Here is a 17,262-nt window from a genome sequence, read left to right as displayed (position 1 = left end):
GATTTATAACCAATTTAAGAAATCTATATTGATAACCAATTCAAGTATGTATGGTAATCGTATGCATGGTATTAAAAATAATAATTACGTATGGTATCATGTATAGTAATATTAGGTATGATATTATGTAATACGTAGTATTAATTAGGTTGTACATTTATTCTTTTCATATTCCCATATGGACGTAAATCCATAATATGGTATATAACCAATAACCAATATATATACAATAATAATTCAATAACCAATAACCAATAACCAATAAATATATATATATATATATATATATATATATATATATATATATATATATATATATATATATATATATATATATATATAAATTTTCACTCCTTATTATAAAATAATAATTCAATAAAAGTATTATATAAGTAAATAATTCGTAATATTTATCTTAAGTATAATTTGTCAAATTAATCAATTTTAATTTGATAATGATCATTTTCTAACCAAACAATTGGTAATGTTTACAATTTATTGAACCAATCCATTTTTTTCCATCCAGACTAATTTTAATGCTCAAATTAATAATAAATTTTATTAGTTATTAATTAGCATAATATTAATTTATTATGCATAATTATTGTATAAAAATAAATTACCGTTCAAATGTGTACACAAGATGATGTACATGTTCATTGCACGAAATCTTAATATTAATTGAGTTGTCAAATCGTATATTGCATAAGAATTATTCTTACCTTACTATTTACAATTACAAATTTATTCCGAAATTCTGAAAATTAAATAAGTTAGAAATCTAATTTTAAGTATGTATTTCTGATTTTTTCATTTTTAATTTATACAACTAATTTATTAATTTATATACACAATTTTTTGCTGCTTATAATAAAATAATTCACTAACGTTTTTTCAGTAAGTAATTCCTCTAAGCAAATAATCCGTAATATTCACTGATATACTTTACACAGTTTAATCATTTTTTATTTTTATAATTTCAAATTTATTAAATAATATATATATATATATATATATATATATATAATTAGATAAAGCTTATTTTGTGACTAAACAATTAGTAATATTTACGATTTATTGAACCAATTTGTAAATGAGTCAATCTATACAATAATTAATAACAAAACCTATTTACTTGATTTCCCACCCAAACAATAGTAAATAGTAAAGGTAAATTTTTTATAAAAAAAAAATGAAAAAAAAAGAACATAAATATTTCACAATAATATTCTACATCATCAGTTAAAAATGGAATGGAAATTAGGTAAACTGAAAAAATAACTGAATATTAATAATTGACTGAAAATTAAAAATGAAAAAAGGAACATAAATTAGGTTAATTTAAAAAGGAAATGAATATTTATAATTGACTAAAAAAAAATGATCCATAATTAACTAAAATGGAAAAGGAAAATGGTCAGATGATTACATTTTAATTTTTCACAATAATATTACACAATGTAGTACATCAAATCATAATTATGTCATAAATCTTTCACAATTTTAAAAATAGAACGGAAATAATTTAATAATAATATTTACATCATCAAGTAAACGTAAATTAAAAATGAAAAGTAAATATTTAATTAATAGTATTCTACATCATCAATAATAAAGGAATATTCTAAACAATAATAAAGTTAAATTAAAAATGCAACGAAAATTAAAAATGAAACGGAAATATTTCAATAATAATATTCTACATTATCAATTAAAAATGGAACGAAAATTGGGTAAAATATCACTACATCTGATATTCTAATCGTCTAATTGACTGAAAGTAAAAAAGAATAATTGGTTGAAAATGAATATGATATTACTAATTAACTGAAAATATAAAATTAAATGAATATTAATAGTTGACTACAAATAAAAAATGATCTATAATTAACTAATATGAAAAAAAAAATGGTTAGATCATTGCATTTTAATTAAAAATTGATGGAAACTAAAATTGGACAGAAATTTTCAATAATAATATTCTATATCATAGATAATAAAGACATATCATTGCAACGGAAATATTTCAATAATAATATTATTGAAAATGCAATAAAGTTAAATTAAAAATGCAACGGAAATATTTCAATAATAATATTATACATAATCAATTAAAACTTGAATGAAAATTAGGTAAAAATATCATTGCATATGATATTCTAATTGACTAATTGATTAAAAAAAAATTGGCTGAAAATGAATATGATATTACTAACTGACTTAAAATATAAAAAAAAAAAATCTCTAATTGACTAATATTCTACCATTATGTATTTTCACTCGAGTCACCCATCATGGTGGACTGGAGGTGTTAGCTATAGACGATGATGGACAAGATTGTGTTGCTATTACCAATGTCGAAAGAGGTTTCAATAATGTGTACATACAATCGTTGATATTTTTTTTAAATGACAAATTTGCTATATATCTAGACAAAAATATATATATCTTCCATACAAAAGAATTAAGATAGTAATTCATTCCTATAACTGAGTTGCTTGAGAATGAGCACATTTGCCGAATTTATAAAAAAAAATACTAAACAATGATAAATAAAATCTCCAAAATTACAGCACCGCATGCGTACATCTACACATTAGCTATAAATTTGAGCAATCATTTGCTCAAATTTAAGCATTGATAACATCAAAACACATAAATAATCCAAACCATATGTTCAATTGCACTATATAATATTTGATGTTCTAATTTAAATAATTATATATTGATCCAAATATTCTTAATATATTACAACAAATTCATTCCGTGCACCGAACGGGTGAAAATTATATTATTCTAATAATTTTTCTTTCATTCTTTCGTGCAATTACTATGCTAATGTATTTAAATATTGAAAGAGAATTCTATAAAAAGGATCCTTAATTCACTAAAATTCTATATTATTCTTAAAAACAAAACCCACATTTCTTACTTTCCCGCACAAACTATAAAAAAAAAAATTACCAATTAATAATACTAATAATAATTAGTAAAAAAATTAGTAGTAGAATAGAAAAAAAGATCCTTAATTCACAAAAACTAGAAAAGGAAACGGAATTCACTAATTAATTAAAACTAACAATAATCAGTAAAAAAAGATCATTAATTCACTAAAAATGAAAATATAAATGGAATTTACTGATTATGACTAATAATAATTGGTAAAATAGGAAAATAAAAAATGAGTCTTAATTCAATGAAAATGGAAAAAAGAAACGGAAGGGTGTGAAAAAAAAAAAAGAGGGTCATAATAAGGAAAACAGTAAAAAAAGAAAATTCTACCAAAAATCTATCTATCTATATATATATATATATATATATATATATATATATATATATATATATATATATAAAGTTTCTTAATTCACGAGAAATAGAAAAGGAAACGAAATTCACTGATTAATTAATAATAATAATAATAATCAGTAAGAAAATTAACAGTAAAATATGAAGAAAAAAAATCCTTACTTCACTAAAAATGAAAAAAAAAATGAAATTTACTGATTAATACTAATAATAATCAGTAAAATTGAAAATAAAAAAGGATTCTTAATTCAAGGAAAATGAAAGTATTTTTTTTTTAAAAAAAAAAGGTCATAATAAAAATAACAGTAAAAAAAATCCTACAAAAAAAAATTTGAAAAAAAAAAAACAGATTCATAATTTACGAAAAATAGAAAAGGAAATGGAATTCACTGAATAATTAATACTAATAATAATCAATAAAATTAAAAGTTAGCATTAAAAATAAAAATATATAAAAGGATCCTTAATTCACTAAAAATAGAAAAAGAATCGAAATTCATTGATTAATACTAATAATAATCAGTTAAATAGGAAAATATAAAAAGATTCTCAATCTATACCATTATTAAAAACAAAATCCTTCTTCCTTACTTTCACACCCAAACAATAGAAAAAGAAAAAAAAATCTATAATATAATTAAAAACAAAATTCTATTTACAAAAAATATTCTATATTATCAATTAAAAATGGAATGAAAATTAGGTAAATTGAAAAAATAAATAAGTATCTATTCAAACATATTTTCTCAACCAATGCCTTCAATGAGGCTTAATCTCATGACTTCCCACATGAGAGAGGTCACTACATGCCATATGAGCACAAGGTGATTGGCAACAAACATTAGGTTAATTGAAAGAAATGAATACTAATAATTGTTTGAAAATAAGAGAAGATTCATAATTGACTAAAATAGAAAAAAAAAATGGTCAGATCATTGCAATTTAATTTTTCACAATAATATTACATAGTATAATACATCAAATCACAAGTATGTCATAAAATTTTCACAATTTTAAACAATAGAATGGAAATATTTCAATAATAATATTCTACACTATCAAGTAAAGGTAAATTAAAAATGAAAAGGAAATACTTCAATAATAATATTCTATATCATCAATACTAAAGATATATTTTAAACAATAGTAAAGGTAAATTAAAAATGTAACGAAAATTAAAAATGAAATAGAAATATTTCAATAATAATATTCTAAATCAGCAATTAAAAATGAAACGAAAATTGGGTAAAAATATCATTGCATTTGATATTTTAGTTCGCTAATTGATTAATTGACTAAAAATTAAAAAAAAAAAGAAATAATTGGATGAAAATGAATATAATATTACTAATGGATTGAAAATATAAAAAGAAATGAATATTAATAATTGACTGCAAATAAAAAATTATCCATAATTGACTAATATGAAAAAAAAAATAAATGGTTAGATCATTGCATTTTAAGTAAAAATGGAAGGGAAACTAAAATTGAACGCCAATATTTCAATAATAATATTCTACATCATAAATAGTAAATGCATATTTTAAAAAATAGTAAAGGTAAATTACAAATGGAACAGAAATATTTCAATAATAATATTATACATCATCAATTAAAAATGGAACACAAATTAGGTAAAAATATCACTCCATATGATATTCTAATTGACTAAAAAAAAAAAGAATAATTGGCTAAAAATGAACATGATATTACTAATTTATTCAAAATATAAAAGGATCGCTAATTGACTAATATTATACCATTATATATTTTCACGGAGTCACCCATCCTGATCAATTGAAGGGGTTAGCTCTAGACGATGATGGACGAGATTGTGTTGCTACTACTAATGTCGTCTACAAAGAGGTTTCAACAATGTGTAAATAAAATCGTTGATATTATGTTTTTTAAATGACAAAATTGCTATATGTATAGACAAAAAAAAAAAAAATATCCTCCATACAAATGAATTAAGATAACAATTCATTCATATAACTGAGTTGCTAGAGAACGAACATATTTGTCTAATTTATAAAAAAAAAATACTAAACAATGATAAATAAAATCTCCAAAGTTATAACACTACATGCATACATCTACACATTAGCTATTAATTTGAGCAATTATTTGCTTAAATTCGAATGATCCAACCCGTATATCCAATTGAACTATATAATATTTGATGTTCTAATTTAAATAATTATATATCAATCCAAATATTCTTAATATATTACAACAAATCTATTCCGTGCATCGCACAGGCGCAAATACTAGTGTATTAAAAAATAAAATATAAAATTTAACATAAATCTTGGTCAAATAATTAGCCCGACTAAATACATAGAATTCAACGATTATAAATCAGGAACTTTGATAATCATTTGATTTTCTTTCATTAAAAAAAATAATAAATATAAGTTCAGTTTTTTTTTTCAATTATGCTTTTATCAATGCATGAAAACTTCTAAAGAAATTTGTAAGATAATTTTTACTATATTATTATAATAATATCTATTGTAACCTTATATTTTGAATTATTTATTATCATCATCTATTGATAGCAATTGTCATTGACAAACTCTCAAAACAATTTGTCTCAACAACGATTAGAAATTTAAAAAAAAAAATCAATGATTTCATTATTGTGGATGAAAAGTATGTACGCCACTTTATTCAATCGTTATACTGTGGAACTATGTCCACCTTGCAATGTGGACACAGTTTTATGTTTATAATTACTGAACTATATGTTCATAATTATAAAGCTATATATTCATAATTTTTGAACTTCATATTCATAATTATTGAACTCTATCACAATTACAGGACTCTATGTTCATAATTACTGAACTATATGTTCATAATTATAAAGCTATATATTCATAATTTTTTAAATTCATATTCACAATTATTGAATCTCTATATTCATAATTACAGAACTATATGTTCATAATTATGTTCACAACTCTATGCTCATAATTATGGAACTATATGTTCATAATTTTTGAACTATATATTCATAATTATGAACAGTTTTGGAACCGTGTCCACCTTTGTCCACCTTGCAAGGTGGACACGGTTCCACATCATAATTTTCCCACTTTATTTCTCTTATTACTTAAATTAAAAAATAAGTTAGTAGCTACAACAAAAAATAATATATATACAGTTAATTAATTTAGAATTAGATGTCTCACAACACATGAAACATGTAGGTGAAAACTACCACTACCAAATATCAACATGTGCTTCTAAGATAATGAGTTCAAAGCACAAATACACAACAAGACAAATCTAAAACATCATACACCATAATCTCATTACATGATGAATCCCTCTATGATACTACTAATAAATCAATTGCACATGACACACTACAAATAACAAATTTAAAAAAAAAAAAAAAAAAAAAAAGACGTGTACTGAAGATGAAAACAATAACAATGCTACCTAAAAGAGAATTAGAAAAATTTAAACCAAAAATAGTATTTATTTAGACAATCACTTTTAGACTTAGTACTTAGATTAACGTTATTATAAAGTTGTAAACATTTATTTTTGTGACAGGTATATATAATCAATCTCTCATATATTATCTTGCATTTATATACTTTAAATTACCGATTTAAATAAACAAATTCAACATTTATTTACCTATGCATGAACATCTTCTATATAATATTGCATTGATATACTTTGAAATACTTATTTAAAAATAAGTATTGGGCATTATCCTATTCGCGCAAAGCGTGTAAAAAAACTAGTTTTTAATATAAATACAGAATAAATAATAGAGTAAAAAGTAAGAATATCCCGAAATAAAGAAAGCAAAAGCAAGTTGTAATTTGTAACGCGTAAATGCCAATGATATCAATCAAACATTAGTGCATTTGGAATAAGGGGCCCCGTGACAAGTAGTCTCTCATATACAAGATGTGGTTCACATTTGCTTAAAACCATAAAAAATATCTTCTTGGTTTTGTATTCCTAAATCCACCTGGAACACAAAATTGTCTAGATTTTCAAGCACCCACCACTCTCATTATTTATTACGGAGTATTATTTGAGATGTCCACATCAAGAAAATTGTACAATAAATCCCATTTGCCCATTTGCCCAAGTACAAGGTAAGATATTATATGATAGGCTCGGCTAGTATAATTAATAGGGTTGTTTGGTAGACATAAATTAAATTGTAATTTCATCTTAATTAAATGGTCACCTCGCATTCAAAAAAAAAAAAAAAAATGGTCACCTCAATTACAATGTTTGATTGGAAAAAATTGTAATTTCACAGAATTGCAATTATCTCTTTTTTGTTGAATTGTAACCATGGTATTCCTATTAATTGCAATAAAATGGTTGCAGGAAAAGAAAAGTGAATGAAATGACACTGCTACCCTTAGTAGTTGTTATTGTTATTGTTATTATTATTATTATTATTATTATTATTATTATTATTATTATTATTATTATTATTATTATTATTACACAAGCATATTTTAGTATTTATATCACTTTTTTTCCTTTTTCAATCACAATAATTATATTCTTCTCAACTAAATAAATTTGAATTCCTTCTTTATTCACACTTTACTCTTTTCCCACCGAATTACAATTCTTTTTCTTTCTAATTTATTCATTCCATCTAAACGCCCTGGAATAGCAAAAAGTTAAGTTACTTAAATTTAATTTTTTAATTGAGTATTTTATGTAATGATATGACATGTGGCAAGTATTAGAATTTGTTTTATATTCACTAGTTTCCTGATAAATTGATTGATCTTATTACGAGTTAATTATGGTGGCGTTTGATCGGAAACTTTTGTGCTTTATTATCGAATTTGATATTTATTATTATGTTTGTTTGCCTATTTTTGTTATTATACTATTAGATTAAATTTTTTTAGTAATTATAGAAATCATTACCCTTCTCATCCCCACTTTTGAACAATAGAATCAAAAATTAAGAAGAAAAAAAAATAAATAAAAGGGTCATTCTCAATGCATCAAATCTAATACTTTTATATATATACTTTTATATATATATATATATATATATATATATATATATATATATATATATATATATATATATATGTATGTATGTATGGGATGGTTCACGTGCGAAGAGTCTCCCATATGAAAACGAATTATCACATACCTATTGATGATTTTGTTGGAATCTAGTCCACCATGAACTGGGTATAGAGGTATAGAATGAGGGTAGGAAATAGTAGCTTTATTACTCAGGGCGCTAGGCCGCCTAGGCCCAAAATTGTACGTATAAAGCCCGAGATATTGGCCCAAACGGCGGCCCAAATAATAAATAATACAAGCTATAACCCTAATAATGAAATAGGGTCTAAAGTGGCGGCCCGAATAATAAATAATACAAGCTATAACTAAAAAAATAAAATAGAAATAACAATGTTACTGCTAGGAATCAAACCCTGGTGTGTCAGCAGAAGGGAGGAAACTTAGACTAATGAATTAGAAGGGGTTTGGTGAGTCAAGGGATGCCTTTTAAAGGGAGGGAAATGTGCCTATTTATATTGTTAAAGGACTCACAGATGGTTGATAAATGAACGACATCTAACAGCCTTCATTCTTGGTCACACACGTGTCTCCCCACTACTTTGCTTCCAGCGCACTCTCATGCATAAATGGAACTTCCTACAATCCTACCCTTTAATGTATGAGATCTTGAGTGGCTTGGTGGTTTAGAACTTTTGTTATTATATTATATACTTGATTGAGATTGTGGGTTCAATACCCCTTAGTAACAATTTTTATAATATTTTGCTCCAAGCTTCCTTTTTTCCTTAGCCCAATAGATTTCTATTATTCTTATTGGGCCAACACCTCACCCATAAAGATGGACACTCTTCTTGGCAATCGTTATACCCTACACCACGGCGCACATAGCACTGTGTGCCCCGCGTCTCCCAAAACGACGTCGTTTTGGTAAGTTATGTAGGGAGTTGATGCGATTATGTACATTATGGTATACAATTATGTACATTTTTATACAATTATGTACATTTTTTATACAATTATGTACATTCGAAATAGGGAATTTATGTGTATTATGTTAAGAGTTTACGTGTATTATGTTAAGAGTTTATGTGTATTATGTATCATGTTAGATTATGTGTATTATCTTTTCAAAAAAAAAGTATGTATATTTTGTTATACAATTATGTATATTCTGTTATACAATTATGTACATTCTTTTATACAATTATGTACATTTTTGAAGTATAAGATTTTTTTTAAAGAAAATTACAACCGACACCATAAAACAAAATTTCCAAAAAAATAAAAAATAAAAATTCAAAACGATATCGTTTTGCACTAGGATGCACAATGCAATGCATGTCTTGGTAGACGATATAAATTGCCCTCTTTTAGACGGTTGGTTAAACTTCCCCAATAAAATGGACTCTTGGAGTCCCATGTCCTCATCACCTATAATGCCTCCATTTCTCTTTTCAAATTGAATACTCCGTATCTTTTACCCCAATTTCTATTTTTTTAACCAATACATATTTTATTTTCTTTTAAATTTTAATTTTTTTTTATTTCCTAAAAAAGTAGTAATAAGATCTTTTATTTAATGTTCTTTAATTGTTATTCTTTATTATTTATAAAGAATATTTATTACTCCGTAAAAATGTATTTATTATTAATTATTTTTTTAAATACAACTGACTCTATTACATTGTAGTATCTGTTCAAACATACTAACACAAAAAGTTATACAATGCCTCCACTAAGATTCAATCTCATGACCTCCTATATAAGAGATGGCATGTCCTCATGACCTCCTATATAAGAGATGTCACTACATGCCATCTAAGTACAAAGTGTTTGGTTTTAATATTATCATTTAATCAAACTAGTTAACAGCTAGTGATAACATCCGCTAATTTTGCTAAACAAAATCATTGATTGAAAAAAAAAATGGTCAATGTAGAATTTTTCTTTTCTAACTAATATACTAGGTTCAAATATTTAATGGAATTAATGGGAGTTATAAGTGGACCCCGCAGATTATTTTTCGGACCAAACATTTGACAAATAATGAAGGATAAACGTGTTACACGACACCATGTGGTCATCACTTTTCTTTACAAAGTAACCTTTGTAGGATGGTATTTCAATTTGACAAAAACTTGTATGAGATTGTTATCACAGAAACGAATCATGTCAAGATGAAAATGTAATATTTATATTAAAATATGTTCTATTAATCAAGAATAAAATATTTATTACTTATATAGGAAAATGGATTACGGAGATCTAAGTTGTTGATTGCTTCCGTACTATTCTCACTTGGTACAAAAATGTTATTTTTCCTTCTTAAATTTATTTTGTAATGTTCACCATCTAATATAACAATAAAACTATTTATATTCATTAATTATTTATGAATTAGCTGATCATACCATGAGTTAAAAAAATATACAAAAGAGATCTAATCAAGTAACCCCATATCAAGTAGATATTATGAGATAAATTTAGGAGGAGAGTGTTGTAATGAATGAGAGGTGAGTAATTTCACATGTATTTACCTAGAAATTTCGTAGATGGTAGGCGTTACCCTTGTTAGAATCACACACACACACACACACACACACACACATATATAGTGAAAGGTTCCAGTGCGGTAGTGCGGTTGATTAATGTACGTGAGCTTTGTACTTAATGTGCGTGAGTCTTGTGCTTAATGTGCCTGAACTTTGTACTTAATGTGCGCGAGTGTGTAATGTTAATATGCGTGAGTTTTGTGCTTAATGTGCCCGAGTCTTGAGTTTAATGTGCTTGAGATTTGTACTTAATGTGCGTGAGTCTTGTGCTTAATGTGCCTGAACTTTGTACTTAATGTGCACGAGTGTGTAATGTTAATATGCGTGAGTTTTGTGCTTAATGTGCCTGAGTCTTGTGTTTAATGTGCCTGAGATTTGTACTTAATGTGCGTGAGTGTGTAATGTTAATGTGCTCATGTACATATACATCTTCGTCTTCGTCTTCTCTTCATCTCTTCCTCTCTCTCTGTTCTTCTTCATATACGTCTTCGTCTTCTTTTCATATTCCCTTAATCCTCTCTTCCCCTATATATCTCTGTTTTTCTTCATATACGTCTTCGTTTTCTCTTCCTATTCCCTTAATCATCTCTTTCCCTCTATGTTCTTCATCATATACGTCTTCGTCTTCGTCTGACTTTTGTGTTTAATGTGTGTGAGTTTGTGGTCTGAATGTATTTTGTTTATAGCTTCCTGTGCAATTGTGTTAAAAGTCACGCATATTAAGCACAAACCTCTCGCACATTAAGCACAATAATACTCAGGCACATTAAGTACAAAACTCAAGCAAATTAACATTACACACTCACGCACATTAAGTACAAATCTCAGACACATTAAGCACAAGACTCACGCACATTAAGTATAAAACTCACGCACAAATGCACTTGATCTCAAGTAGATATTATGAGATAAATTTAGGAGGAGAGTGTTGTAATGAATGAGAGAAGAGTATATATATATATATATATATATATATATATATATATATATATATATATATATATATATGATTCTAACAAGGGTAACGCCTACCATCTACGAAATTTCTAGTTAAATACATGTGAAATTCTATATACTATATATAATTCTAACAAGCTAGGATAACACCTACCACCTACCATCTACGAAATTACTAGGGTTAAGTACATGTGAGATTGTTAGAATTATAGGTGTTATCCTAGCTTGTTAGAATTATATATATATATATATATATATATATATATATATATATATATATATGTGTGTGTGTGTGTGTGTGTGTGTGTGTGTTAATGAATGAGAGAAGAGTAATCTCACATGTTTTAAGAGTGTGTAATTCTTATGAATTAGGATTAGATATGTCCTATTTTGCCTTTTGCAATGCTAAATAAAGAAACCAAACATGGGATTAAGGGGTTGTTAGAAAATACAAAACAAAAGACTAGAGATGAACAAAAATAATGAGTAGTGGACTTTCTTTTGTTGTGGCCCCAAGGACAGGGGGCATTCAACTTTTATATCATCTTTAACACTTTGTTGCTTGGTAGTTGTTTGTGTATGAAAAGGAAAGATATTCAAAGCCAGATAGGCATTGCCCAGTTACACACCAATTGGGATTACTTTAAATAAAAGCAAAAACTTGTATTAGGCCATTTCATGAATTCTTATGCCCGAAATAGGTTAGGTCAAAATGAAAATGTAATACTTATACTGAAAAATGTACTATTATACTAATCAGGAATAAAGTATTTATTACTTGTATAAGAAAGTGTAATACTTTTACATTTTTATTTAAAAATATTACATTTTTCCTCATAAGTATTACATTTTAACAAACACTTGCCAACATTATTTATAAGAGAAAGTGTAATATTTTTGAGAAAAATGTAATACTTTTACATTTTGATGTAAAAGCATTACATTTTTCATCAAAAGTATTACAGTTTCTCTAAGTAACAAACATTTTATTCCTGATTAGTATTACAATTTTCAGTATAAGTATTACATTTCCACATTGACCCAACCCGTCTTACGGATAAGGATCAGTGAGAAGGTCTCGCACAAGTGTAACCCTTAAATAATACACTTACCTGGTACTATATTTTTCTCATAAACACTGATTGAAGCACTTCAGCTTATGGCCTTGTTTGGTAAAATGGTTGTTAGCTAATAGCTGTTAGTTGTTAGCTGATTGTGTTAATTAGAGGGTATAAATAGTTGATAACATTAGCTGATTGTAGAAAAGTGTTTGGTAAATTAGCTGTTAACTGTTAGCTGTTTGGTATAATTTCTTTTCTCAAAAAGCTAATTGTAAAAGTTGCTTGGGGTAGCTTTTTCAATTTTAGTCATTTGGAGTTGTAAAAAGCTAATTAACCAAACATTTATATTGATATTTTAACTAAATCAAACAATTAATAGTGGTCAAATAAGCCAAAATTGGCCTATAGGCCAACTTTTTACCAAACAGGGCCTATATTTATACATGCAGCCTTGAGCCACTTTGAATGTATGGCATTATAGTTTTAAAAAGCTCTATAAATTTGGAACAGTGAGTTTTCAAAGAGAGCTGGATTTTATTCAAAACCACTAGTGAAACTGCCAAAAAGGAGCCACTTTCGAAGTGGATGTGTAACATATATTACATCTACATATATATAGCTAACGTCTCGCTCTTCCCATTCTAATGTCAGAAGTATAAAAACTATGTACATGTGAACACACACCTCAAATACAAGAAAGGGCACCTGTGCTTAAGAGAACAATCGGAGAGAAATCGCTCGTTAGATGCTCTCCTGGAAGGTGAGAGACCGAGATAATGCTGCAGGGTTAGCCTGCAAGGCCATAGAGGCACTTGTTGTGTGATTCTTGTCGTCGCTCTTTTGTTCTTCCAAGGCGTTGAACATGCTTCCCTTGCTTATGGAATTGTATTTGATCCCGAGTGTTGCCCATATAGAACTCTTTGCAGCTTCATCGGGGTCATCAATCCGCAAGGTTTTTGGAACCAAGATTCTCCCTTCGGGACTCTTTTGTTCGGATGATTCTTTACCCTTGGGGTTGTTTGGCTCGAGTAAATCCCCGTCCCTTGGGTGCTTCCCCAATGAATTAGGACTAGAAATTGATGACTTTTGGCTTACTGTTGGAGATGGTGGAGTTAACCAAGGAAGAGTCCATGGACCGGGGAGGCAATAGTTCCAATAAGTTGCGGGGCAGAATGTGACGGGAACTCCCGAGGGGAAAACGGGTGGCAATGATGCTGCAGCATTCCACGGGACTTTAGGAAGGTATTCTGCTTTTGAGTTCGAATTTGTGACAGAAGACTTGGTAGAGCAATCATTCCCGGTTTTGTAAGAAGGGTTTCTCGTGTGAGGTTTAGAGAAACCATTTTGAGTCCCATTTGGCGACTTCGTCTCCCCGGGATTTAAAACGGAGCCCATACACTCGCGAAGCGAGGCGTTAGGACTAAAGGACAGGACAGTGGCGTCGGGTTTAAGATGAGCTGGGAAATGAAATCCATTCGGAGCTTCGGGCTGCATTGCGTGGAGGGCATCGGAGACGTTAGCGTTCGAGATGGTGATGTGGCAATGAGAGGCAGAGCTCTTGTTTTTGCGACGACCAGCCCCAACTGGCAAATTCCTCATGGAACCCCCGGCAGTCCAGTACCTCTGGCAGCTCCTGCAGAAATGGCGGGGCTGATTGACATTGTAGTTGTTGTAGTAACAAAATTTCGTATCCATGCTATTGCACCGAGGACATGGGAGAATTTTGTCCGGTTTCTTTAGCGTTTTCTCCTTAGAATTATCTGTTCCCGTTTGATCATCTTCAGTCTTGGTCGATTTCGCTGTTGGAGAGTTATCATCAGCGGAGGGAGCTTCGGTTTTGTTCCCCAGTTCTTGTAAAGCTTTACAACTTTCTTTGCCATCCATGTTTTGATCTTCATCTCCATCTTCATCTTTCTCTTCTGAGATAGTTTCAGAGGCCTAATAGAAAATCATAGGATTCATAAGAAACATCCTAAGACAGAAACCAAAAGAACCCATCACATGTAGCAACAACTTAACGATTTCTAAACAGCTCACTCCATTAAAACGGAAAACGATATGGTATGAATCGAAAAACATCTGCTCCATCTCAGCTAAAAGTCTAAGCTGATAGTTGGACTGCACGTTTATGTTTATATATATTATGCTCAACAGTATGGATGTGCAAGAAAGCTTGAAACTCCAGAAGGAGAAGAAAGCAAGAATCAAAACTTTCTACATTTGGCAAAAATGCTAAAAACTGACAATCACACAGAAGAAAGATTCTTGTAATTTATTTCTATCCATTTGAAGAATAGCTTAGCAAGACTCAATTATGTACAATAAATGCAAGAAACTATACACTTCACCATGTTGAGCATACAATATATAAACATAAATGTTTAGTCCAACTATCAACTTAGACTTTTAGTTAAAACTGGTCACATGCTTCAATTCAGTATCAGAGTCGACCCCATGCCAAATGTCACGAAGGGGCGTGTTGAGCATATAGTCCAACTATTAGCTTAGACTTTTGTTCAGATGGAACACATGCTTCAATTCACCATCCATAAACTACCACTTATGCTACCATACATGCTCAAAACTGGCCAAGAAAGGGGGGCTTGACCATAATCAATCCTCTCTATCAAAGCATAAAGTCATTGTGATCACATAAAAAGTTCATTAACTTGCTGGAACTTCTTCCCAATAATGATAAACAAATACAACACCTACACATCCACACACAAAATATATAGCCTTAATCATACAGATTTACTGATTGGCTATAACCTTTTAGGTGAACTAAACAGTTTTTAGTCTGTGATTTAGGTAAGACTTTTTACTTTTTTAGTGTAAAACATATACTGTTAATTCAGTGATTCTGGAAACAATTAAGCCTATATATACTGGTAATCTAAAGATAAAGGTATTGAAGTGAAAAAAGTATTGTTGGGAGTTCAAGAATCAAAAGGGTAAAAGCAAAAGCTACATTAAAAATAATTAAATAAAATATATTTTGAGAAATTCAAATTTCACCAGTTTAATGAAAAGGGAAATTCTTTCTGTAGAAATTGCTCTATAATAGCTATCCACAAAGTTAAAAGCATATTGAATTTTACCATTTCATCTTCAGGCTTGCTTTCTTCATATGCGTCTTCTATGTTCTCGTCGTCGAAACACCTAACACGCTCAGACCCACTATTGCTTTCACCAGGGAAATTAACCCCGCCGGAATCACCGCCGGCGGATTCGTCGCCGGCGAAGACCACCACCCTTAACGGTAGGGGAATCTTTTTTCCGAACAGGGTGATTCCTGGGTCTTTCTGTTCTCCCATTTTCCGTAAAAAGAAGAATAAAAGGCAGAGAATACTTGGCGCTTTTTATGTAACCAGGAGCCGGCGGCGGGCTAACATCAGTTCCGGCGAGTCTCCGATTGCAAATTTCTCTTACTTTTAGTAAATACGAGTTAGTGAAAGGCAGAAAGGGGACTTTATTTGGTTAAGCCTCGTTGGCTTTGTGGAGAAATGTGATTTTGATATTGTAGTTTGGGGATGTGGATGCCATGTCATCACTCTATTAAATTCTCAGCCACAAAATTTTTATGACAAATTGCTATTTATTTGGTAAAATCCCATTTGACATTGAGAGGGGGATCTAAACCTAAAAGGAAAAAAAAAGGGTCAAATAAGGGATAAATCTATGAAGTAGTGTACTTTTTTTTTTTTTTTAATATTATTAAATAGTGTAATTGAATCTATTGAAATAAAAAAAACAATATAAAAGTTTTGTTGAGATATTCTAAATTAAAAAAAAAATACATTTAATTGAACTCAAATATCTAAACAGCATGTTTGGCTCCTGAAAAATGTTAAGAATGGAATGATATTATCAGAAATAGACCTATTTTATTGTTTGTCTTGACCTTTTATACACAGGAATAATATTTCTAGGAATGAGCTAATTCCCTTTGATGGAGGAATAACCATTTTTAGGGGTCCCCTGGTATCAGCTATTCCAAGCACTCGGGAATAGCTTTTGTATTATAATACCAAAAATACCCTTTTATACTACACATTAGTGTTGTAAAAATCCCGCCTAGGCACCGATTAATCGGCGCCTAAGCGCTAGGCGCTGGCCGCCCGCCTAGCGTATCACCATCATCAGTGGCCTAGGCTGCTGGCCGATTAGGCGGCCTAAGCTCCGCCTAGGCCTCCTAGGCATCGACAAGACCGCCTAGGCACCGACTAAGTCGCCTAGTCGGCTGATTAGCTATTGTTCCTTTTTTATTTAAATGGGTTATTTCACTCAAAACGATATCGTTTTAAGCAAAATAACCCTAAATTGTTCAAATCCTAGATGTTTTT

General features: G+C 28.9%; 1 protein-coding gene across 1 annotated transcript; it reads right to left on the bottom strand.

The window, feature by feature from the left end:
- Nucleotides 1-13,430: 13,430 nt before the first annotated feature.
- LOC109162852 (cyclic dof factor 1-like) lies at nucleotides 13,431-16,425 on the bottom strand. The gene is made up of 2 exons (XM_019311557.1): nucleotides 16,018-16,425; nucleotides 13,431-14,854 (listed from the first exon to the last, which is right to left on the bottom strand). Exons 1-2 carry the CDS (start codon nucleotides 16,231-16,233, stop codon nucleotides 13,658-13,660), a joined length of 1,413 nt encoding a protein of 470 aa, XP_019167102.1. The 5' UTR covers nucleotides 16,234-16,425; the 3' UTR covers nucleotides 13,431-13,657.
- Nucleotides 16,426-17,262: the final 837 nt, after the last annotated feature.

The sequence above is a fragment of the Ipomoea nil genome, unplaced genomic scaffold (genome assembly GCF_001879475.1).
Source record: "Ipomoea nil cultivar Tokyo-kokei standard unplaced genomic scaffold, Asagao_1.1 scaffold2957, whole genome shotgun sequence".
In the NCBI taxonomy this organism is placed as follows: domain Eukaryota; kingdom Viridiplantae; phylum Streptophyta; class Magnoliopsida; order Solanales; family Convolvulaceae; genus Ipomoea; species Ipomoea nil.
This window is presented reverse-complemented; position numbering and strand designations above follow the sequence as displayed.

Coding starts and splice junctions, on each gene's coding strand:
- LOC109162852 (XM_019311557.1), bottom strand. CDS start 16,233: ATGGGAGAACAGAAAGACCCAGGAATCACCCTGTTCGGAAAAAAGATT. Junction 14,855..16,017: donor GCAAGCCTGAAGATGAAATG/GTAAAATTCAAT, acceptor ATTTTCTATTAG/GCCTCTGAAACTATCTCAGA.